The following is a 25,709-nucleotide window of genomic DNA, read 5'->3' as shown; positions in this document are numbered from 1 at the left end:
CCAGTTGTGCTCATTTGCAGCGGTGGATTTTTTGTGCACTGGAGCTTAAATGAGCAGCCATCATAAACTTTGCCATTGTCATGACAATCACAGCAAGAGTTAAGAAATGTGTTCTCATAAGGCAACATGTTGTCAAAAATGTAACATTTGGGTTAGTGATACTTTGATTCTTGTGACTGATTCATGTAGGCTGCATTTAAAAGTGTGTAAACACACATTTTCGTGGTATAATATAGCACAGGCATAAGCCGGAGAAGTCTTCCCGTGGCCACGGTATGATTATACAGATACATACAACGTGGAATGATCGCTGACTATTTGTGCATCTGAACTACTTTGTTTTAAAGCTGCCTGTAACTACTTCTCTCGGATCAGTTTGCATCCAAACTGCTCTGTGTTGAAGCATTTAACATTCAACATTCAACATTCGACATTCAGGGGCCTGGGTAGCTCAGTGGTAAAAGACGCTGGCTACCACCCCTGGAGTTCGCTAGCTCACTAGTTCGAATCCCAGGGCGTGCTGAGTGACTCCAGCCAGGTCTCCTAAATTGGCCCGGTTGCTAGGGAGGGTAGAGTCACATATGGTAACCTCCTCGTGGTCACTATAATGTGGTTCGTTTTCGGTGGGGCACGTGGTGAGTTGAGCGCGGATGCCGCGTTGGATGCCGTGAAGCCTCCACACGTGCTATGTCTCCGTGGCAACGCGCTCAACAAGCCATGTAATATAAGATGCGTGGGTTGATGGTCTCAGATGCGGAGGCAACTGGGATTCATCCTCTGCCACCCGGATTGAGGCGAGTCACTACGCGACCACGAGGAATTGGGCATTCCAAATTGGGAGAAAAAAAAAAAACATTCAACATTCGGCTGAGTGAAACGTGATTGTTTCATGTGTTAATACACACTGCATTAAAAAAAAAATCATTAAGCGTGTTTAGGCAGAGGGATTATAAGACTAGTCTTCCACTAGCCACGGCATGATACTCGATGAAATACTCGTTCAATTCACTGACTTATGCAGCCAAACTGACTCCGTGATACAGCTCCCCTTAACTCTGGATTGGTCCTAATTTCTTAAAATATTCAACATTTTTGTTCTATAATAAACAAGTAATTTGATTTGTGAGACAAAGTTTTGAAGATATGTGAACAAATTCAATTTGTATCAACATGCGCCGTTGAAGTTGTATGCAATCAACCAGTGGCGTCTGTACACACCATGGATCAACTCAAAACAAGCGTGCACTGAGATGACTTAAGTGAAAAATATTCATTTATTCATCAGACTTATTCCTTGAGCATTCCTCTGAATTTTATCCTGATTTCTTAAAAACATTGCAAGTTGACTCTGGCATTGTCGATGAGCACAGCACATGATGACATACATGAAGCAGGTCCAAGTGTTAGACTTTGCTGCTTTAGGTAAGACAGTGGTTATTCTTCATTATTCATGTTGGCTGCCATATCAATGGAAAAACAATCATGCATATTCCTGTTATTGACTCTTTATTATAAATATGACGTGAAGACCTACTGATTGTAGACTTCTAAATATCTGTTTGTTTAGTATGTTGTTTTGACATGAGCATTGTACAGAAGCTAGCATGACCTGTAATGTCTCTACATATCTGTTGTATTTGTATTGAATGCACAGCAGAAGAGAGAGTGGCGGTGAGATAAAAGTAACACAAAAGTAACGTAACTCTTTACTTCCAAAAAAAGTAACTTTTTAAATTCATGTAGTTACTTTCTTTAAAGGAATAACGCAATATTCTAACGAGTTACTTTTAAAAAAATGTTACCCAACACTGTTCAGAAGCTAGATTTCAAACAATTTGGCTACAATCTGGGGCTTCTGAGTTTCAGTCTTGTAGTTTGTGCTTAGCTTAAGAAAATTGAGCTGGATAGAAATTTAGCAGCTATGGAAAGATGATCTAATGTGAAATCATATCATAATAAAAGTAAGTTAATGCAAGCTGCAGGAGGGCTCATCAGTCTCTTTTTAGTGTTTTGAAAGCCATCTAACAGCACTGCCAACCACAACAAAGGCCTTATGATGGAGACAACTGACTGTCATCACCTTATACCCTTATAATTATATAACTATTGTGTAATTTGAGATTTAATCTACGATCTAACTCTCCCACGGCACATCTGCAGTATGAGGTGTCAAGACAATTTGGTTACAGGCTTTAATGGTGTGTGCTAGGGTACTCTATTTCCATATTAGCGAGCCTATCTACCGCAGCAGTCTCACGCAACGAGCAGGAAGCTCATTTACAACAGAGGGTGGATCTGGGTGAAATTAGAGTAGATTACCATATTTAGATTTATTAGGTGCCCGTCACCGTGGAAACAGAGGAGCATAGCAGCTTCTCAGGGAGGTGTGAATGTTTGATATGATTAACATCTGTGATGGATGAGCTGTCTAACGGCCCTCAATTAAACAATAACTATTTCACAGGCTGGCCAATGACAAAGAAAGTCAAACAGCGTATGTCAGTGCCTGCCTGCCAAGTCAGCTGTCCACAGCTTGATGCGATCAGCATTGAATGGTCTGTGCTGAGGCTCTGCTTGCATGTTGGAGGGCAGAGATAGTCACTTAGATTGGGCCACTGGGGCCCCAAAGGGTGCAGACCATTAAGCACTGTGGGGTTCCGCTGCTATGAAGGTAAAAAAGAGAGACTGACTGAAGCTAACATGTAGGAATGAGGAATTTCTTTAAGTAATAGTTCACACAAAATGGAAATTCTGTCATTAATTTCTCATGCTTATGTTGTTCCAGACCTGTATGACTTTCTTCCCTCAGTGGAACAAAATTAACAATTTCAAAAATCTTCAAGTCTGGGGCCTGGGTAGCTCAATGAGTAAAGACGCTGACTACCACCATGTCTACCGTCGCGAGTTCGAATCCAGGGCGTGCTGAGCGACTCCAGCCAGTCCCCTAAGCAACCAAATTGACCCGGTTGCTTGGGAGGGTAGTCACATGGGGTGACCTTCTCGTGGTCGCTATAATGTGGTTCTTGCTCTCGGTGGGGCGCGTGGTGAGTTGTGCGTGGATGCCGCGGAGAATAGCGTGAAGCCTCCACACGCGCTATGTCTCCATGGTAACGCGCTCAACAAGTGAATAGTGACTTTGCACTGTCAAGCTCCATAAAGGACAAATCCCCCATAAAACCCATAATAAAAGTAGTTGATAGGCTTGTGCACAATTTTCACTGTTAAAGGGGTCATGACACGAGGAATAAAATTTTCTTTGATCTTTTGACATATAAAAGGTCTTTGTACTATAAAAACAAACTGTAAGTTTCAGACTTCCTCCTTAATAGAAAAATAGCATTTATTTAGAACAGGCTCCAGCAATGGGCCGTTTGGAATTTGTGGAACTTGTGATGTCACAAGGACCAAATACATCTGCATATGACTGCCTCTTCAACAAGGCATCAACACCTATTTTTCGTCATTGCACCCTTGGCCCCGCCCACTGGTGCTCACTGCTCAGTAACACAGATGAAGTGGAGAGAGATGGGCCTGTCATGGTAGATTAATTTACACCAAAGGGGATTTACACAGGAGACCTTCTTGTGCCTATCTGGATTTAAATGTTTTTCTACACTAGATGAACGGCTTTGACCGTTGCCATTCATCTAGCGACGCTTTTAAAAGATGCAATGTCAAGTTATAACTCTAAAAAGGAGACCGGCCAATATATTTCATTCAGCTGTGCTTTCATCTTTGATCATTTTGATGCGTTTCCGGCAATGTGCACCGCGTTTTAAAAGCAGTACAAGCGCAACTTTTAAAAACACGTCTCATTCTGCTACTGCCACTAATTGGGAGAAACACATGCAGTCCCTGTGTGTAAACAATCACGGAAGATGTGAGATATGAAGACCAGCGTCTCTGCTTTGGCCTGCTGAAACCGGTTGAAGCATCCATCACCATGGATTGTATAACGTCTGTGTATTCAGAACATTTCAGCGTGGAGTGTATGTTTTTGCCTCAGATTAGCGTGGATTGCTTGTGAACCAGTCAATACATGATTCAAGTTTTGCAAAGGAATTGTTGAATGAGCATTATTAAAGATGGGGCAGTTAAAAACTGCACTGGACCGACACAAAACCGCAAGTAAACAGTTTCATTCACAAATATTTCAAATGTCATAACTGTTTTATAGTTAAGGTGCCCCTGTGCTTAATGTATTCGGATGCAATGTATTGGGTGTCCGTTATGTGTAAACCCTTAAATTTATTTTATAATGTTGTGGAACTTGTTGTTCATTTTCTTCCGATTGAGTTTCAAATATGTCTAAATTGAAAGGGCTACATGATGTTAGCCAATCATAACAGTGGGCATTTACACTGAAGTCTTAAAGGGACAGAGAACTTAAAACTGAGTGTTTCAGACAGAGGGCCAGAGACAGGTTGGAAAATTATTATATACAAATAAATTATGACTGTTTTGATGCAAAAAAAAAAAAAAAAAAAAACCTTTACAAACATTATAAGTGAACCTCAGGGAAGATAATAAAATTATAAATAAGAGCATGTCATGACCCCTTTAAGTCTTCTGAAGCCATACAATCACTTTGTGTGATGACAGACTGAATTCATTATTCACTCTAAAAATACATTTGAATCATTGATCAACTCCTGCATTCAGTGCCCTACCAAGGGTGTTTTGGCAACTGGACAAAACATCAAACCTTATTAATTTGCATATCATGTCTTCTTGATGTTGTAGGTAATGTTGTAGGTAGGATGTTGTAATTTAAGAAAACTCATTTCAAACATATGTAACCACTGTCCATGACTGAATCAAGTTCAATCTACTGTAAACTCACATTCTGGTATACAAGGCTCACTTTTCATACTCCAATCAAATACAAATTTAAAAAAAAATCAAGTACAGGACCTAGATTTTTCTCATTGAGTATCCTGATTCACTAAGAAATACAATATATTACGGAAGTAAAATGAGTTGTAAAAAACTATTAATGTTGACTTTAAATGCCTTCTTTTAATGGAACAAGGTTGATGGCTCTGGTCTTGTGGGGATTGAACCAGCAACCTTTCAGTTTCCAGTAGTGCTTTAACCACTCAACCCTCTCAAGGATCTCAAGCCTTACAAAATAGTGCGAGGTGAAACACAGATCACATGGGGTGATTTTTAATTCTATGTGAATCATAACCAAACATCTCTGACTGGTTGCAATGGTTTAATAACGCTATGCATGAGGATTAAGAGTTTTAATAGTCTCCTGCAATGAATCCAAAGAATTCATTTTATGGATGAGAAATAAAGAGAGTGAGAAGGTGAAAGTGAGTGAGAGTGCTTATGATATCACAGCAGATGTAACATATCTTAAGTGCATGACCTTTCTGAAATGGTGCCCGTTGTTTATGCAGTCAGTCCAGAGGGCGACAGATGGATTCGCACTTGACTCGGTCTCTAAAATTTTATGAGAAGATCTATTAGAATATGTCATCTTCTCCAGTCAGCCTTGCCAGTGGAGAGATTCGGTCATGGTCACAATGCCCCAGTCCACAGTGTTTAGTGAGAGGGATTAGCACGTTTTCACTGTGAGAGAAAAACAAACTTCTCTGGTTTCAAGGAAGGGGAACTTCACAGTCTTTATGTGAGGAATGAGACACATTTTAAATGTTTTGTGGACCGAGGAACAACAGAAGAAACTAGATGTTTACATTCTCTTAAGGAAATGTGAGTGGTGTATGGTCGTGCATAAGTTTCCGCCACAATGCTATAGGGTGTTATATAAGGTGTTCTGGGTGGTTGTAGGGCATTACTAGGCTGTTAGAAGGTTGTGCTAGGTGGTTGCTTACTGGCCCAAATGAAATAAAAAATGTCCACCCCCAATTGTCTATGATATCCTGGTTGTTATATGGTTGCTATATACAGGTCCAACAATGTAAGTCTATGGGGTAATTTTGCCTGTTTTATTGTCCAAAAAGCAAAAATAGCAAGTCTGATCACTTAGAAGATTTAACAGCACACCTCTCTTCAACAAATCAAAAAATATGTTTTGATGTAGCATGTTTATTGCACAAACAGTGCAGAACATGTAACAGGATTAAGTTTAACAGGTTAAATTAGGGGGTTGTTAAAATACCTAACCCCAAATTTGAATTACAATACTGATGCTTATAATAGTGATTATAGTGATAAATACTGACTATAATAGTGATTCATCTTGCATGAAGACCTCTGAAAATTTGCTCAGGTTGAGTTGCTCAGGTCGTCATTCCAAGATTGGGCCCAAATAAAAAAATCTTTCAATGTCCACATGTAAATTTGAATTTCAGAGGGCTGAACCAAACAGGTTTAGTTGCCAGTAGGTGACGCCCTGACTGTCTCTAGTCCCCTCTTATTATGCACAATGAGGCAGAAGGGGACAGAGTTCAAAAGAAGTTCAGCTCACATCTAATCATGCTTTGCTCACATTCTGATGGCAGCATCCACTTCTATGGACCTCCCTTCATAAAACCTTACAATCTACTGGTCCAAACTGGCCTTTTAAATATGGTATAACCAGAGTCCAAAATCAACACTCACCGGGTGCCAAATGCAAGTAAAAGTTTGTTTTGACAATTAAATAAAACCGTTACTTTGCTGATACAAGTGAATCGAATCAAACCAAATGAAACAATTTGCTAAAGAACAAAAAGGACATTTCAAACAACTTTTACCTCAGAACTAAACAAGTTTATATACGTTTTTTTTTTTTTTTCAGAACTCCATGTGGCGACACGTGAAATATTCTTTGCATTCAGCCACCAAAATGAAAAAAATCACAACGGGTCTTCCTTTTTTTGTAACAGTTTCAAAGAGATGGAGACTAGCTTGTTTATGCTGTGAGTGACATTATGAACTGCACTGTTTGTCACTAAGGAATAACTGCTAAATAACCCCACTGATATAACGAAAATAGTCTATAGTGTAATAGTGTAACAAAAATACACTTTTAATAAAAATTATATAATAATACAGTTTAATGCCCGTTAAATATTTAAAGCTGATACGTTCTCGGTTCACTTCCCACTGGCAACTGTTACAAAAAGTACATTTTGGACCCTAGATATAGCCTATAGGATTGAAGGTAAAATCTTCAAATGACTGAACTTTGCATTTCATCTTTCCATTTGTTTTTGTTTTTGTTATTAGTTTTTATTGATTCCAGTCACAGATTAAATAAACATGACAGAAAATATGGAATCAAATTATATTAACTTATAAACCCTTCCCCCCAATAAATCAAACATAAAATTCTGAACCCTCAACCAAAATTCTTGGATCTTAACACACCACCAAAAAACATGGGTTGTGTCCCCGTCTTCTGATTGGTATCGCCAGCAGGTGTCTTTGAGACCAAGTCTATACAATCTAGAGGGGGTCCAATAGAATCGATGTAAAATCTTAAATTGCATCAGACGCACCCTTGCATCTCTAGATGTAGACTTGACATTTTTTAGAATCCTAGCCCATGCTCCCTCCTCCAATACCAAGTTTAAATCTTTCTCCCATAATCTCGAGAGAAGTCGAAGCTCTGTCCCCAGACTCTGAATTAACAGGGAGTAATACAATGATGCCTCATGACCTTTTCCAAAGGCAGTAATCACCACTCCCAGAGTATCTGGGGGGGGGGGGGGGGGGGGTGTATGCTACTCCCAAAAATAGTACAAAGCAGGTGGCGCAGCTGTAAATACCTAAAGAACTGAGATCTGGGAATCCCAAAATGTTGAACCATATTTTCAAAGGATCTCAACACTCCACTCCCATATGTCACCGAGCATATTAACCTCCCTCATAATCCACTCTGACCAGCAGAAAGAGGACTTATTAATATGTAATTTTGGGTAAATCCATATGATCGAGGAAACATTTAAACAAATGTCCGAATTAAACACTCTGGACACTTTTGTCCATACCACGTGCAAATGCAAGATAACAGGTGTGACTTAACTTCTCCAGTTAGTTTAATAGAAAGGCTTTGCAATGGCAAAATAGGGGAAAGAACTTCCTGTTCAATACAAAACCAGGGAGGGGCTCTCTCAGGTGGAAGTGACCAATGAGCCAAATGTCTGAGACTGAATGCATAATAATAAAACAAAATCTTGTGTAGGCCTAGCCCACCTTTGTCAATCGGCCTATGCATCTTACCGAAATGTAATCTGGGACGTTTAACATTCCAAATGAAGGACTTCGCTATGCTATCAAATTGCTTGAAATAAGAGAGAGGGACATCTACAGAGAGAGACTGTAGCAGGTAGTTGAATTCTGTAATACAATTCATTTTAATAACATTAAGCTTCCCAATCATAGATAAATGTAATGAAGCCCACCTGCCCACATCGCTCGAAAACCTTTTTATTAAAGGGTCAAAATTAACACTAACTAAATCACACAAATTTGCTGGGAATAAAATACCCAAATACTTAATGCCCTGTTTGGGCCACTGGAAGGCGCCCGGTTGAAAAGCGGTTACTGGGCAGTACGCTGTCAGAGCCAAAGCTTCGGATTTAGACCAACTGATTCTGTATCCTGAGAACTTAGAAAAGGAATTAATAATTCTGTGGAGGCAAGTCATAGATCTAGTGGGGTAGGAGACGAATAATAAAATATCATCTGCATACAGCAAAAGCTTATGCGCCACACCTCCCGCCACCACCACTGGAAAATCATCCTCCTTTCTTATCGCGGCTGCCAATGGTTCCAGGGCAAGACAGAACAATAATGGGGAAAGAGGGCAACCCAGACGGGTGCCCCTGTCCAGAGTAAAATAACCTGAAATTAATCCATTTATTTGTACCGCCGCTACCAGGTGTCTATAAAGTAACTTAGTCCATCCAATGAAAGTATTCCCGAACCCGTATATTTCCAAAATCTTAAAAAGATAATCGCATTCTACCATATCAATCGCCTTTTCGGCGTCAAGTGAGAGTCTGATCATTCGCCACTGACCACATGACATTGATGAGACGTCTGATGTTATCAGAAGAGCTGAAGCCCCGAATAAACCCCACCTGATCTATATGTATAAGAGATGTCATAACTTTACTTAATCAGTTATTACAATATTTTTACGTCTAGCTGGATGAGGGAAATTGGACGGCAACTCTTACACTCACTTGGATCTTTGTTCTTTCAAATCAGACTGATCTGGGCTTGAGTCATGGTTGGCGGAAGCTTTCCATTCTTTAATGATTCTGTATAAACTTCTAACAAAAGTGGAGCCAATTCTGTAACATAAGATCTAAAAAATTCAGCGGCAAACCATCTGGCCCAAGAGCCTTGCCTGTAGGCAAGGCCTTAATTACCTCACCAAGCTCCTCCAATGTTCTCTCAGAATCAAGATATTTTTTTTTGCTCAGTCATCAGTTTAGGGAGATCTAATGGTTCCACAAAGTTTCTAATATCTTCATCAGTAGACGAAGACGTGGAACTATAAAGACCAAGACAGAATTCCTTAAAAGCATTATTAATATCAGTGGCTGAGTTAAATACTTCACCACCAGCAGATTTCACTAAGGGAATGGTAGAAAAAAACTCTCTCTGTTTTATATATCTAGCCAAAAGCTTCCCTGCCTTTTCCCCCAACTCAAAGTGTGACTGTCTTGCCCTGAATAGCCAAAACTCCACCTTCCACGACAGAATAGTATTATATCTGTATTAGGGATGCACCGATCTGATACCTGGATCCTATCGGCTCCGATACTGAAGCTTTTAAACGGATCAGGTATCAGTCCAACGAGCCCGATCCGAATCCGATACTGTGTGTTAGTCATGTTCGTTACTGTCAAGCTCAAAAAATGACATTAAAAAAACCATAAAAACACAGTTAAAGTAGTTAATATGACTCGTGCATTTTATTCAAAGACACTTGAAGACTTGCGATAGCTCTGTGAATCACAAAAGGCTGTGTTTAATAAGTAAATATATAAAATGCACGCGCAGTGAATTCACAGCGGTGCGCAATATTTGAGCGCTACTCACGAACAACATCTCAGATGTAGATGTTCAAAAGTTCAGTTCACTTATAATATGCATTTAGATATATATATATATATATATATATATATATATATTAAACTACTGTGAACTTGCCTACTGTCATGTGTATTTTGTCGATTCATGTCTTTTATTTTGAAATGTTTAGTTCCTGTTTCCCTTGTCATGTGAATTCTGTTTTCCCTCCATGTTCATGTGTCATGTTTTCATTGGTTTATTGTTTAATTATCTTGTTATCAGTTCTGTTTGTTCATTGGTTTATGTTCCACCATGTCCATGTATTTAAGCCTCATGTTTTCCATTGTGTAGTTGTCAAGTATTGGATGTGAATGTTGTTTTGTTGTCAAGTCAAGTCAAGTCAAGCTAAGCCATAGTCAAGTCTAGTTTATGTCAAGTTCATGTTTTTGTTAAATCACGTTTATAGTTAGGGTTTTGGATTCACTTTTGTAAATAAACTGCACTTGGGTTCTCATCTTCATCATCGTCTTCGTCTTCATCATTGCCGCAGCCAACATCGTTACACCTACAAACAGACATACTTACAGGACTTCCTAGAGAATTCAGAATGTCAAAATAAAAGCATGAGTGTTTAAAAGTTAAAGGTGCACGATTGCGATATATTACTATGTATTACTATTTGGGATGTGCGCTACGACTAATTTGACTGTCATTTAAACGGAAGTTTTGTAACCGACTAGTCTAAAGAGAAACCAACATTCAGAAAACAGTAAAAAAAAAAAAAGAAAAAAAAAGGTGTGTTTATGCGACCCATTTAAAATACTTAATCTATTCCAAATCCGATGCTAAATTCCACTGAAAAGGGGCATTTATCTGCGACGTCCACGCCTTGAATTATGATCATTGTACATTAAATACAGAACATGACACGCATTCACTGAATCAACATTAGCGAATATTTAACAGACATATTTATTGAAAACAATTAAATGAATAGTGCGGGATCAATGGAACAACCATTAAAAGCCTGTTCTAAATGGAAATCACCAAGTAAAAGTTACTTAACATACTAAAACAGTCAGTACATTGTTGAAAATAATTAACAGGTATACTAAGCCAAATCTATGAGTGAGAAAAAAAATGCTCTGAAAGGTTGCGCGTATTTCACGACGTGCAGTCATGCATTAACCATTGATCTAATATGACAGCTGTTAGGTAAAGAATGTCAACCGATAACAGTAACGATGTAAAAAAAAAAAAACGTCGCTACAGGATAGAAAAAATAGGCCTGTGATATAGCCTACAATAAACCTAATGTATTCGAATCATGACGTGCACACAGAATAAAATATAATTTAACCCATTCAGCAGTCAGCACCTTGTTGAAAATAGCCTTCTTAATCAGCAGTTTAAAAAATAGCATACCCAGCCTAAAACAGTTATTTTCTAGGCTACTTACTCAAAAGCATAATTTTTTGGATGAGCAAAATTAACCCGTCGACATGGTCTGGTGAAAGACGGGACTTGACTCAAAGTCGTCTATCCTGCATTTGAAAAAGCCAGCTCAGTGGAAAAATAATGTACAAGCACGCACAGATGTAAAGAAGACTCAAATGTGAAAACATCCTTAGGGACTTTCAAACATTTGGAAAGCCGATTCCCGCACCACCGAAGTGATTTCATAACTACTTTGCTGAGTTTGCTTGTCTAGCGAGAGGACATTTTCCTGCGCGCCGCGAGAGAGAGAGGGAAGAAGCACACGCAGGCTGAGGTGAAATTAAACTCTGTATCTGCTCCAGAAATCCTCTTTTTTAAATAATATTTGTATTATTAATTCTATTGAAAATATTTAACATTAATATGATAGTAATATATGTGCAGCCTCTGTAAAAATATAAAGCTAAACGTAAATGTGTATAAATTATGATCAGTTTAATGGGGGGAAATATTAACCGACTAGTAATTCCAGTGTTGACTAGCAGCATCAGAACCGTTTAGTCGACTAGTCTCGCACATCCCTAATTACTATTATAATATATTATTATTATCATTTGTTTACAAATGATAATAATATTTAAGTTGAACAGGTTCCAAAAAATAGCTGTGTGAATGAAAAGAGGACTGATGTCTTACAAATAAATTGAACAAAAAAGAGATCTGAATCCTTTAAAGGCCAGATACAAGTTAAAAAAAGAAAAGCTTATTTTCTACTGATGACTTATACTGGAATTACTGTTAATTTTGCTGCTACATTATCCAGTATACTAGTTAATAATAAAGTGTTTCTTAATAATACATTTAAATTGAAATAATGTGTAGTTAGAGGTTTGTGTTTCTTTACATGTTAAAGAGTATACCCAATTAGTTCCACACAATAATGTAAAGATAATCTAAGCTGATTATGCAAAAAAACAACAACACTGGTATCGGTTCGGGATCGGTATCAGCCCATACCGAGATTTCCGATATTGGAATCGGAAGAGAAAAAGTGGTATCGGTGCATCCCTAATCCGTATTTCAATCGGCTCATTCTCTAAGGCCATCAGATGACATTCTGCACTTCAGCTCTGCCTCTGCATCTTTAATATTCCCTTCCAGTTCCACGAGTTCTCATGCTTTGGAATTTTGGGTGAATGAGGCATACTGTATGATCCGACCCCTAAGAACTGCCTTAAGTCCCTCCCAAGCCACGCCCACAGAGGATACTGAGGACTAGTTGGTCTCCATATAAACATTGATTTCATCCTTTTATATTTGTTGTAATTCAAGATTTTGCAAAAGAGATACATTAAAGCACCAACTATATGATTTCTTTTTCTCCGTATATGGCAACACCTCTAAACTCACCAGGGCATGATCTGAGACTAAGATGTTTCCAGTTGAGCAATCCACAACAGATAAAGTGAGGGACTTAGATATATATATTTAAAAAAATCTATTCTAGACTAAATCTTATGGACTGATGAAAACAATTTATAGTCCCTACCAGATGGGTTCAAAAGTCTCCAAATATCTGTAAGACCAAGATTTTTACACATCCTGTGAAGCATCAATGTTTTTCTAGGGGGCTTACACACTTTTGCTTCACTATGATCAAGGACTGAGTCCATCAAAAGATTAAAGTCTCCTCCTAATATTATATCATGAGGGGTGTCAGTGGCTTGCAACATCCCTTCAAGATCTATAAAAAGCCCTGATCATCAGCATTAGGTGCGTAAATATTAGCCAGAATCAACCATTGCTCCTGAATTTCTGTTAAAACTAAAATGACTCTTCCAAATTTATCATTAATCGGTTTGAGACATTTGAATTGTAGATGCTTACTTATCAATGTAATGACTCCCCTGCTCTTACTTGAGACAGCACTAAAGAAAACATGTCCACCCCATATCTTCCCAAATTATTCAGCTTCCTGTGGGGAAAGATGCGTTTCTTGAAGAAACACTATATCATATTTCTTACAAATATTAAAATTCTAAAGAAAAGAAATAACCTTCCTTCTTTTTATGGGGTGCCCCAACCCATTCACATTCCACGTGGAGAGAGACAATCCACTCATATTAACATTTTACATTTTGACATATTAGAAAATATAGATTGTGTGTCAAAAAAAAATTATAAATACCACCTTCCTAGTACAACAATCAAACCCTGAACTTCCCCCCAACCAAACAAACAGAAAAAAGAAAAACATGCGCATTAACCCCACGCACGACAGCGCTACCGGCGTCCATCCGGTATGAGAGCCCCCACGACAATTTTGCCATCGGATTGCTCAAGTCCGGTGCTTCTATACAAATTTTGTGAGACAGAATTACACAACAGAAAATAATCTATAAAACAAACTCCAGCCAATAGTCGGGATAAACACAAAGAACGTGTAGATTCATCCACATAACTGTTCCGAAGGTGTGTTCCTCCCCAAAACAAGCTCCAGCCTCTAGCGGAACCAGCACAAAAAGAAACAAAAAAGGCACCCAGTTTCCTCGGACAGTCAAGTGAATGTTCAGTGAGTCAGGCCCACTTGGCTGTTACAAGAGTGCAACAAATGCCCTAATCACTCCAATGTTTTGGAAGAAATATTCCATAGAACAAACTCCAACCAATAGGAGGCATAAGCACAAAGAATGTGGAGATTCATCCACAAACTGTCCCAAAGGAGTGTTACTCCACAAACAAATTCCAGCCACTAGGCGGAACCAGTACAAAAAGAAACAATGGCAGCGCTCCGTTTCCTCAGACAGTCAAGTAAATGTTCATTGAGTCAGGCCCACTCGGCTGCATAGAGGGCATCACACAATGACTTACTCATTCCATTGACTTTATGAAGGACATCGCTTGCTGTGGGCATGTAAATATTTTGCGGCCATCCTTAGAATCTATTCTCAATTTGGCTAGGAACATCAGAGCAAAAGCGACCTTCCGTTGATGTAAGAGTTTCTTACTTTCCTTGAATCGATCACATTTCTCACGTCGAATTCGCAAAGTCTGGGAAAAATAAAATGTTGTGGTTCTTCCAAGAAAGCCTTGCTTTACTCATCGCCTCGCATAACACAAGATCTTTATCGGATGATCTCAGAAATTTGGCCAGAATTGATCGGGGCCTGTCTCCCTCCGCGGATCTCTGAGCCGGATTTCTGTGAGCTCGCTCGATTTCCAGCTTATGGCCTGTTATGTCGAGAAGAGCCGTCTAGGAATTTCACCATATCTCGGCCTTCTTCGTCTTCAGGAATTCCAACAATTTTGAAATTGTTTTGTCGGTTACGATTCTCAAGGTCTTCCAACTTTTCCCAAATGCGCTCCAAGTCCGTCTTGGTTACTAGCGGATTAGCAGCTAATTCCCTCTCCGATGACTCCAGATAATCCATCAGTTTCTCAACATCCGGCACTCTTGTAACCGTCTCAGTGAATTTCGTCTCCATGGCAGTGATTGATCGACGTATTACAGCAAGCTCCTCCAAGTAAGCAATGACCTTCATCAGCATTGCCGTCATGTTCAACAGTTGACGCTGAATCTCTTTCACCACACTGGCCAAATTGAGCCCCGGGCTTCCGAACTGTTGCTCAGGGGTTTCAGCTTGAGCACGTAAGTGTCTTTTAATGTCTCCAGAGCCCAATGATTTTGAGTTTTTTGACATATTGTCTTCCTAGAACAGTTTGTGTATCGAATCTCACCGGTTTATGACCTAAAAAGTATTAAAACTTGCAAAGTGCGCAGAGCTCCACATTCACACGTCCGACCCTCGCATGGTGCCAAGCAACTCTCATCCATCCATTTGTAAATTTTCTTTCATAATGCTGTCTTTTGTGTTTTAAGAGGTTATGGCATGAATAACATGTTTGACAAGCAGTGGTTCAAGGACACAGGGCTTATATTTTACAGTGCAGTTAAGTATCAAATCAGTGGACTAATCCTCTAATATGGCTTATTCTGCTTGGGGACATGCCCAAAAATGTTTATATGGATAGTACACCCTAAAATTATGAGGCTAACATTCTGCCGAACATCTTTTGTGTTCCACGGAAGAAATTCCATTGTGCTGGCAACAACTTTGGGGTGAGTAAATGCTGATAAACTATTCATTTTGGAATGAACTATTCCTTTATTGCTACAGCCTCTTCAAAATCTTACATTTTTACACTCTTTGTCAAAGCTAACCTTGTACAGAATGTTTCATCCCTTGATATAAATCTCCATTTGCACTGTGACAGAATGACAGAGCCCTTACATAACTAACCTCTTAAAGTCCACTGTGAATGACAGTTGCTCCTTTGCCAATAGACAGGAATTTACTTGTTTTGAAAAACGTGTGTGTGTGTGTGTGTGTGTGTGTGTGTAAGACTGCTAAAAGTCAAATAACAGGGACAGCATTCGTACCCCATGGGAGAAAGCAGCTGATCGCAATCTGATCTTTTACGTTTATTAATTAAATATACTGTAAACCTCTTTAATATGTCACTCTTACATTTTCTGGAATAATTTGAATTCATTAAATAACCTCAGATGACCTATAATTGAATTCCATAGGTAACCTTGACAAAATAGCTTGAGCACAGAAAGGCTATAAGTGATTTACTTCAAATGACTTATAACTGCAGTTGAGTTAAATGTATGAACCTAGTTTTTTTTTCCGGTGTGCATGTTATTACACTAATATTACTATTACACTCTTTTATAGTTATGTTATACAAAGCCATGGGTCATGGCACCACTAAACAAAGCAGTGATTAACACCGTTAAATAATGACCCCAATGGATATATAGAAGAAAACCAAAGCATTTAACTGAAAGACATTTCTTTACATCTTTTCTAGTCTAAAAAGATAAGTTCATAAACATTAATTACCATGCAAGCTCTGGTGTCCAGAGCACTCTTTTGTTGCTATGGATAACATGAAAAAGTCACTTTTTTTTCTCCATTCACTGTCAGTTAAAGGTGGCAATATAAAATGTGCAAGAAGTTAAAGACTGAATAAGCTCTATAAAGATGTGGCTGGAATTCAATTTGCTTATTGTACATGGAAATAAAGAGTTCTGATATGAAAAACTAACCGAGAACTGCAACTCTACTAAGGTTCTCACATGCCTATAACTGCATTGTTAAAATAAACCTTCTTTTAAAGGTGGCGTAAGCGATTCCTGAGAAAGACTGTTGATATTTGAACTCAACAGCTAAACAAACACACCCCTCCCTTAAGTGCTCCTTCAGAAGCTCCACCCCCCCCAAATTCATGCATGCACAATAGTGTTGTGTGGATCGGTCTGATCCACTTTGCTTATTTTCCCAGTTACAGAGCCAGGGCTGTGTATAAACACTGGATTTTTTTTTCAGCGCACATAGAGAACGGACAGCTAGCGGACCGTGAAGATATATTCGTGGAATTTGACAAAAAGTGTACTGGATTAAAATGACTTACTCCACCTTTAAATGCTGGGAACTTTACAGTTCCACTTTTCACTCTTCTGCTGTCTTACCAAAGCAACTTACAACTGCTAAAATACAAAACATGTCACTCAATTTATAATGATGCTGACCGGAAAATACTACTACTTATGTCTACGAGTGCAGTATACATTGGGTGGCCAGAGTTTCCAATTTTCCTTACACAGTCCTGTATTTGTTAATGTTCTAAATGTGAATGAATGAATTTCAATAAAAGTTAGAAAACAGAAAAATGGGATGTTTGGTTATGGCATGTCTTTGTATACTGCATAAATCTTTGCACTTTGCACATACCTCCACATACCAATGTGTCAAAATAATTATTTTATACATCTACTATACATACTGTACCTAAGATATTGTACATATCTTTTATCTTGTGATATCTATTATTTTCTCCTCTCATGCACTGTGATGCAAACTAAATCTATCCAGAACAATTTGGAGGAGGACGAAAACTTTGAATCAAGCTTTGAGATTAATTTATCTTAAAATCAGCTCTTAAAGATTACCCTGTTGACTGTTGCCACAGTGGTATTCCTCAGGCATTTGTCCTGGATGTAAAAGTTTTCCTTCAACCCTGTCCTCGAATGACATTAAAATGGATCCACAATCTGGACACTGTCTGCATTCAAACAGGATGACATTTAAAAGATAAGTGCACAGGCCCGTGTGATTGAAATCTGATCAGATCACTCCGTTCTCCTCCTGAAGAAAACAAGCCCAAACTGTTTAGATCTCACTGTGCTGAGAACATCTCATATTGGTCATGAGAAATTATAATTGCACTGTAATCTGCAAAGGACAAAGTGTTTGTGATACAATAGGAAAGCTCATGATAGGGGTGTAGACAGAATCTTTCTACTCACCAGTAAAGGAGGCAAAGGAACAGCAGAAAGAGGCACACAGTCACAGAGAGTTCACTTGCCTCGACTCCAAACCATTTCAGAAAGCCACCGAAGAGCTCCATGATGAGACCTGTCACTCACACCAGTGGCTTCCTGCACACAAAGGAGATAGCGCCATGAATGTGTTGGCAGGTGTTGCAGTAGATCAGATTCAATTCAGTGGCAAGCAGCACTCACATTTGCTTCAGAAAATGTAAAAATCGAGCTGACTGAAAATACAGATGAAATACAACAACTATCAACATTCTAAATTCCAAAATATGGAATATAATTCTAAACTAAATATTAAAATACTTCCTTGCACCGTGAATACATGATAGTGTACACAACTTATTCATTAATAAAAAAAAAAAAAACGTTTTCAAAAATGTTTTGCTAAATAAAATGTAAATTATTATTATAATTTTATTTACAAATATAATGAATTTTTGGTCAACATTTTTGCATTAATATTTTGGACTATAGTTTTGGCTACCATTCACTTGCACTGTATGGACCTACAGAGCTGAAATATTCTTGTAAAAATCTTCATATGTGTTCAGCAGAAGAAAGAAAGTCATACACATCTGGAATGGCATGAGAGCAGGGTTAGGAGGGTTACTTTTGAAATGTATTCCACTACAGATTACAGAATACATGCTGTAAAATGTAATTTGTAACATATTTCGTTAGATTACTCAAGGTCAGGACGTATTGTAAATACTTTGGATTACTTCTTCAGCACTGGTAGATTTTGTAACTTGTTTTGACTATAAAAACTCTGCCAGTACAGTAAGACAAAATACACATGTTAAAAATACATTCTCTGAAAAACCTAAATATCTTATGCAGTGTTGTTTCTAAAACAAGATAAATCAAATTGATCTTGTTTTAAGGATTTTTAGATATTTTTACAGGAAAACAATAAACAAATTATTATCAAGAATATGATTTTTGCCCTAATATCAAAGGTCTTACTAGAAAAAAGAAATTATGATCCAACGTGAATTTTCTTGATAAAAAAATATGATCGGGTCTGGTAACGTGCATGTAAAATGGCTAGAAATAGCAAATATTAAATGAAACAAATGACAATAAAATGCAAAGTAATCTCTTCAGTAATCAAAATACTTTATGAATGTAACTTTTCTAATTACCAATGATTTAAATTGTAACTGTAGTGGAATGCAGTTACTTATATTTTGTATTTTAAATACATAATCCCGTTACATGTAATCTGTTACTCCCCAACCCTGCATGAGTGTGAGTAAATAATGAGAGAATTTTAATTTTTGGGTGAACTATCCCTTTAAGGACTAACACTATTCTGTTAGACCGGCTTAAATGAGGTTGGCATTAATGGTACAGCCTTAGATTGGTTCATGTCTTACCTCTCAGACAGGATTCTGAGTATTAAGGCCCAGGAATACTTCGTTTTTGCATGTTCCGAATCAGATGCCGCCTGGCCGACCGCGTTGCCTTTCTGAGTATACTTTTCTGACCGTGAATGTATAGGAATGTGTTCAACGCTTGTACACTATAACTGCTTTGTGACACACTTTTAGTACAGTCGATGGCCAAACTTTTTACTTGTGGGGTACCTCAAGGTTCTATACTGGGCCCAATAATATTTTCTCTATATATGTTTCCTCTGGGTTCTATTTTTAAGAAACATAATATTTCATATCACTGTTATGCTAATGATTCTCAGCTGTATGTCCCTCTTAGTTCTAATGTAAATCCTTATCTTTCTATTAATTGTCTTCTAATATTGTCTTGAGGACAATAAATGCTGGATGACAAGATATTTTCTCCAGTTAAATGAGAGCAAGACAGAAATTGTTGTTTTCGGCCCCCCAGTGCTGTCTCTGTCATCACTAGCAACCTAGCGACTCTATCTTCAAATATGCACCCCTTTGTTAAAAACCTGTGTGTGATTTTTGACTCAGACTTAATTTAAAAAAAAAACAAATTAGTGCTGTGGTGAAAAGCTGCTTTTACCAATTTAGATTACCTAGAAACCTTTGCTCTCATTTAAAGACATGGAGATAGCTGCTTTCATCTCATCCCGGCTTGATTATTGTAATGTTTTGTATACAGGTCTAGTCAATCATCTTTACATCGCCTACAGTTAGTTCAGAATGCAGCCGTGAGGTTAGTGACTGGAACTAGGAAGAAAGAAAGTATTACACCTGTTCTAGCCTCTCTTATGTTTTTAAAGCCATAAATGGCTTGGCGCCACTTTATCTCTCGGACCTCCTTATCCATCATTACTCTTCCAGGAGTCTCATATCGTCTGACAAACATCTCCTACATATATCACGCTCTTGCATGAAGTCTAGAGGAGATCATGCTTTCTCTGTATTCGGCCCCAGATTATGGAATAATTTACCTTTGGACATTAGGTCAGCTTCTTCGATTGATATTTTTAAATCACTTCTTAAGTCTTATCAGTATTCCTTGGCTTTTGAGTCATAGCGATTTGATTTATTGCTATAATCTTGTATTATTCTATGTCTGTGTTCTTTGTTTTAATCGTTTATGTACAGCACTTTGGTATACACTTGTTGTTTTTAAATGTGCTTTATAAATAAATTGATCTTGACCTTAAGGCACAGTTAAAAAATGTATGACTGTCATTGCATAAGATAACAAAATATTAAACCAAGTAGCATTATTTTAAAGATAGCTCAAGCACACTTTTCACATAAGAAGTTTGTTTAAAATGATAGACAGATGTTACAAAATAAAGACAAAAGGTATGGAAATATGAAGAATATTTCAACGTTTTGGGGCCACCGTTACTGACATATTATGTCATACAGTGATATAAAATGTCATATAGTTAGCTGTATGGCTGACATTAATATTTCTGATTTGTTAAACAGGCAGTTTGAGAGGTTAGTGTTTCTGCTCTTTAGCACACATCCCTCTCTAGACATGACATAATCTGTGGCTTTACAGTATGTCACAGAATATGAACAGCACCAGAGACGGCTGACCAAGACTAGACATTTCAGGACATGGACCTGTGTTCAAGCAATGTAAAATAAACATTTAACAGATATAGTTTATTCTCTGTAGGTAAAATGTGAGTTTAGACAAATACCCAGTGGTGGGCCGTGCATTTTAATTCTAGGCCTTCAGTGTGATTCATGCAATTAAGAAAACACAGTTTCACAATGAATAAGACACCCTATGCCTTTGGGCATCATACATTATGTCACAGCTAACTAGTAATACCAATTGACATTTTAAAAACACGTCCACGCACGAAAGCCAGAACTTGAAATGACACTTAATGCTCAAGCAAGCCTAATTTTAACCGCAGCATGACTGTTTTGTGAAATGAACGTCTCCTGAACAGACATTCAAAAATCATAATTTTTCATATGAATTTACCAAGGAGGTCTATAATACCTGGAAAAATCTATCTAATAATATTTGTGATTTAAATGTTGCTTGCGATAAATTTCGTTTCGTCAGGGTACACGGTTATGCTGCGTTTCATTCAAGTTGGATGAGGGATATTCCTACTTGATATCTCCGACCATAAATGCATTCCATTCCCAGATATTCAGATGACGTTTAAGGAAACAAAACTGCAACGCTCCTGTTAGCTTAGCAGGGGTTTGACTCTCATTAGAGATGTCTCCTAGCAACACAATTGATAAACAATCTGCAGCGCTAGCATTTGTGCTTCAGGTGTACGATTATCAAAAGAGATTATAATGTTTTATACACCTGTTTCTGCAGGCGTTTGTTAAACAAGCTTTAATATCATGTAATGTGGAAATGAACTCATTTATTGATATTACTTAATAAAGTGAATGTTTATCACTTACTTTGTATTGTCGACATGTTTGTGTGACATCATGCCCCTGTATCTCGGCAAAATTGGAGTTGAGAATTTCTGCACGAACCTACAAGTTGTAATTCTGACTTAAAGATGCATTCCATTGCACTTTTCCTAGTAGGAAGTTGTAAAATCCGACTTTCCGAGTTTAATAGAACGCAGCACTACTTTTCAAAACTTGATCCGACACTGAATGCTCAAGCAGCCTAATTTACACTTAGAAAACTCCTGATGTTGCTATAACAATGCAAAAAGCACTTACCAATTTACTTGAAGTGAAAATCAGTCCTCCTTTCATGATTAATAAATTAAGCAATCACACGGTCATGCAGAACATCTCGTGTTTTTAAATCCATAAGGATCTCTTTCTCAGTGGTGATGTGGCAGTGACAGCACGACTCATCAGACAGCTTGAGCTTACGCTTTTTGCTCTTGAATTACGTACATCACTTTAAGTGTGATTGCGTCACTCAAGGCCAGCTAGAAGGCCTCGACTGGGACATATCCTAAAGATCACACCCACCAAGAACAAATAAATCACTCTGATTGGCTGATGAATCTGACAATCTGACTTTAGTTGCCCATTCATTTGCACTGTTGAGGGATTCTGAAGAAATTCTGAAGGCCTGAGGGGGTGGAGCTCAGACTCACGCGCTGCTTCGGGCATGCAATATGTGAAACAGTTGTCACACTTTGCTTGTAAGCATCAAGGAATAAATTCTGACTGGATATTTGTTTGTAGATTAATTAAGAGTGGAAAGTGATTAAAAATACATAGGCAAAAAGGTGATTGAGAATGAAAGGATGAAAAATATTTATTTATTTGGCATTAATTTATTTGGTTAAGTAGGGTGACCATACGTCTTATGTCTTTTTCCTGGACATGTCCTCTTTTTCTGACTTTAAAAAAAGCGTCCGGCCGGGATTTCAAAATTTTTGGAACATGTCCGGGATTCGGCTTTAGTTGCATTATGATGTGCATCTGGTCTAATACTTCATTGTGTGTGCGCGCATATTTGCATTGCTTTAACCCCTCTTTGTAAGTCCCACCTTCTCGCACACCAACTGGTCGATTATAAGAGGCTTGCAGCAACTATTGGCCAAATTCCTGCCTGTCAATCTCTCCGCGAACACACAAGCGCTGTTGTGTTCAGCATCAAACGGTTGCTTGACAGCAGCAGCAAATGACAGCTGAGTAGAAACAATGCCCAAACGAAATGTGTCCGTTGCTAATAAAGGTGCAAGAAGCACACATTAGCTCTGCAAAGCATAAAGGGTCAGCAAAAGGTGAAAGTTCATCAGGTAAATTAACGGACTACTTTTTGCGACCAGGTAAAATTATCACATTGCTTCATTTTCCATGGCCATTCAAAATAATAGTAATAGTAAATGAAGGTACACTCATGGCATCAAATATTTTATTTTAGTACATGGACATTCAAAAGAATGTTGGAAATTTTTATTTATATATATATATATATATATATATATATATATATATATATATATATGTTATGCTAATAGAGTGTCTTTTTCACTGTATTAAAGTTTGCATTCATAGTAACACTGTTTTGAACCCTATTATTCCACCCCACCCCAATCCCCGAAAAAAAAGGTGTCCTCTTTTTGGAAAACCAGAATATGGTCACCCTAATTAGGCCAGCAGAGAAGGCTTTGCTGGCCCTGAGCAATCACCACTGCAAATACCACATGCTTATTTGCTAAACACAACTGTAAGAAGAGATCAGGGCTATAAAAATAGAGGAATTAAGACACATAAATGACAACGACACTGATATGCATTAATAATTTGAACATAAATAAGAAAATGGAAAGTTAACTGTTATTCTTTGAACAACCATTGTGATCCAATTCAATTGGTGAATAAGGAATTCATGTTCGTTTAAAATCACGTGTGGTAACATTGTTGCACTGTTCAATTCAATATAATAGTACTGAGAAGAATAAATTCATTTGATATTGGAAGGTCTCAGCTATGTTATGGACAAGGAAAAGGTACTGGCTGAAAAAAAAAAACTGTCATCGGCAAAGTATCATTTTAAACGTCATTTTGAACTCGTTGGTTATTGACCAGCAGGCATGTTTTCTTCAGCCTTTACATTTGACCTATTGTTTTGTAACAGACTCCATTCAGGAATGTACGTCCGTAATAAAATGGTCATGACAATTTACTCAAGTAATAATGTCTACGCTTATTTACGAGAAACTGTGCTGTTATAGTCTAATGACAGAAGGATTACTTGATCACGACAGTAAACAGTATAAACAGTTTGCTTACCCCCTTGTTCGTAGACAGAAGCTCACGCGTTGACACTGAGGTGTTCTTGGAACATGTAGTTTTTATGCGTCTGAAAAACTACAATTACTAACGAAATGGCCTATGGTGCTTGTAGTTTGCACTGATCATAATTTCAGCGTTACCTTCAAGGTTAAGGACTACACACATATATAACACGCACATTTATCTTATATAACATATAAGGACTTTTTTATTTAAAGACTATTCATTTTAATACTAATAATAATTGTAATAATAATAATTATACTTATTGTTAATATTATATTAGCAGTAGTAGTAGTAGTAATAGTAGTAGTAGTATTAAAATGATTAGTAATATTAAAAATGTAGGCCTACATTTAAATAAAAATTTAAGTCATGGACGAAAGAAAGATAGAAAGAAATATATTGTACTAAATAATACCAAATAGACAGTCATTAATACTGTATATACTGTATGTTGTCCTCTTTTAATTTATTACATTTGATTAATATATCAGTTCTGATCGACCATTTTGTCATTATTTTTAAAACATTGTTTTAAGGATTAAATGTTGCCTGACTCCATGACGAGCACTGTTTTAATATCTGGTTTGGTACTACATGACAGATTATTATTCACATCTGAAACTCTGTAATCCGATTCTGATGGATTTCATTCTGTGCAAATCCAGTGACGTCACTGGACAATCTCACATAGACACGATTCATAGCACGCAGAATCATCCAACCTGTGACTAAACTGATGTCAATTTACATTTTAAATGCAATAATCAAATCTCACTGTTATTTCGTGCAAGAATACAGTAGGCCTATATACAACTCACATTGAACACACGATGCACAAATGTTAAAGCAAACAGATTATACTTGAAATGTATTAAGATATATTATATTAATTAATCAGTATTGCATTGTATTTTGTTCATATTCGTACAGTTTGAAACAGGCTCAGATTACAGTACAGCCTAAATGAGTTGTTGTTGATAGTAAGTCCCATTCAATTCAATAAGTTATTATATACAGTAGTATTATAATACAAATAATACATTGATGTTTAGATTTAAGATTATTACTTCATGAATTGCTCCCAACATTATTCACAACGAAAAATACAATAGCAGTACATACTTGCACGATAAACATAAAACAATCCTATTTCAGAATAATGTTGCCCAATACATTTGGTGAAAGTGCAAAGTTACTATAGTTATTTTTACTACCTACAATACATTAAGCAGTTATTGTTACTAAATTAAACAAAATGGAGAAAGATTATGAAAGCCTCTTACATTGTTTGATACCAATATCAATTTATATGATTTTTTTACAGCAGCAAAATTGTAAAATTAATGGGCATTTCTAGTTGTCTATTCTTTAAAGTACCTTGTAAATAATACCATGGCACTTCCCAAGCCTACAATGGTATATCAAGTACTGGTAGGCTATTAACATCTGAAGGCATCACTATACCACGGTATTACCTCAGCACTTTTTGTAAGGGAATAATAATTGTAGTAACTGTGGTATATATATATATATATATATATATATATATATATATATATATATATATATATATATATATATATATATATATATATATATATATGAGGACCGTTGGGTCTATTTAACGTGATCGATTAGATCGTCGTTTGATTAGGCGCCCCGTTCAGCGCAATTGATAATCTCGTCGTTCGATTACCACGCAAAGTCTCTCCGCTCGCTCGCTCATTTCT

At 37.4% G+C, this 25,709-nt stretch overlaps 1 protein-coding gene and 1 long non-coding RNA gene across 5 annotated transcripts in view; both read right to left on the bottom strand.

Annotated features, from left to right (window-relative positions):
- LOC127417285 (thromboxane-A synthase-like) overlaps nt 1-24,018 on the bottom strand; it is a 116,719-nt gene extending 92,701 nt beyond the window's left edge. For 3 of the 4 annotated variants that reach the window (XM_051657192.1, XM_051657194.1, XM_051657195.1), the window contains exons 1-2: nt 23,971-24,018; nt 17,798-17,929 (exon numbers count right to left, since the gene is read on the bottom strand). In XM_051657192.1, coding sequence (XP_051513152.1) covers nt 17,798-17,898 — 101 coding nt within the window. In that variant the 5' untranslated portion in view covers nt 17,899-17,929; nt 23,971-24,018. Of the gene's footprint in view, nt 1-17,440; nt 17,637-17,797; nt 17,931-23,970 lie in introns of those variants that run through there. The other variant, XM_051657196.1, reaches the window with a different exon arrangement.
- Nucleotides 1-25,709, bottom strand: part of LOC127417294 (uncharacterized) — a 511,839-nt gene that overhangs the window by 106,987 nt on the left and 379,143 nt on the right. The window lies entirely within an intron of this gene.

The sequence above is a fragment of the Myxocyprinus asiaticus genome, chromosome 26 (genome assembly GCF_019703515.2).
Source record: "Myxocyprinus asiaticus isolate MX2 ecotype Aquarium Trade chromosome 26, UBuf_Myxa_2, whole genome shotgun sequence".
Lineage (NCBI taxonomy): Eukaryota > Metazoa > Chordata > Actinopteri > Cypriniformes > Catostomidae > Myxocyprinus > Myxocyprinus asiaticus.
The sequence above is the reverse complement of the archived record's forward strand: the minus strand, read 5'-3'. Positions and strand labels throughout refer to the sequence as shown.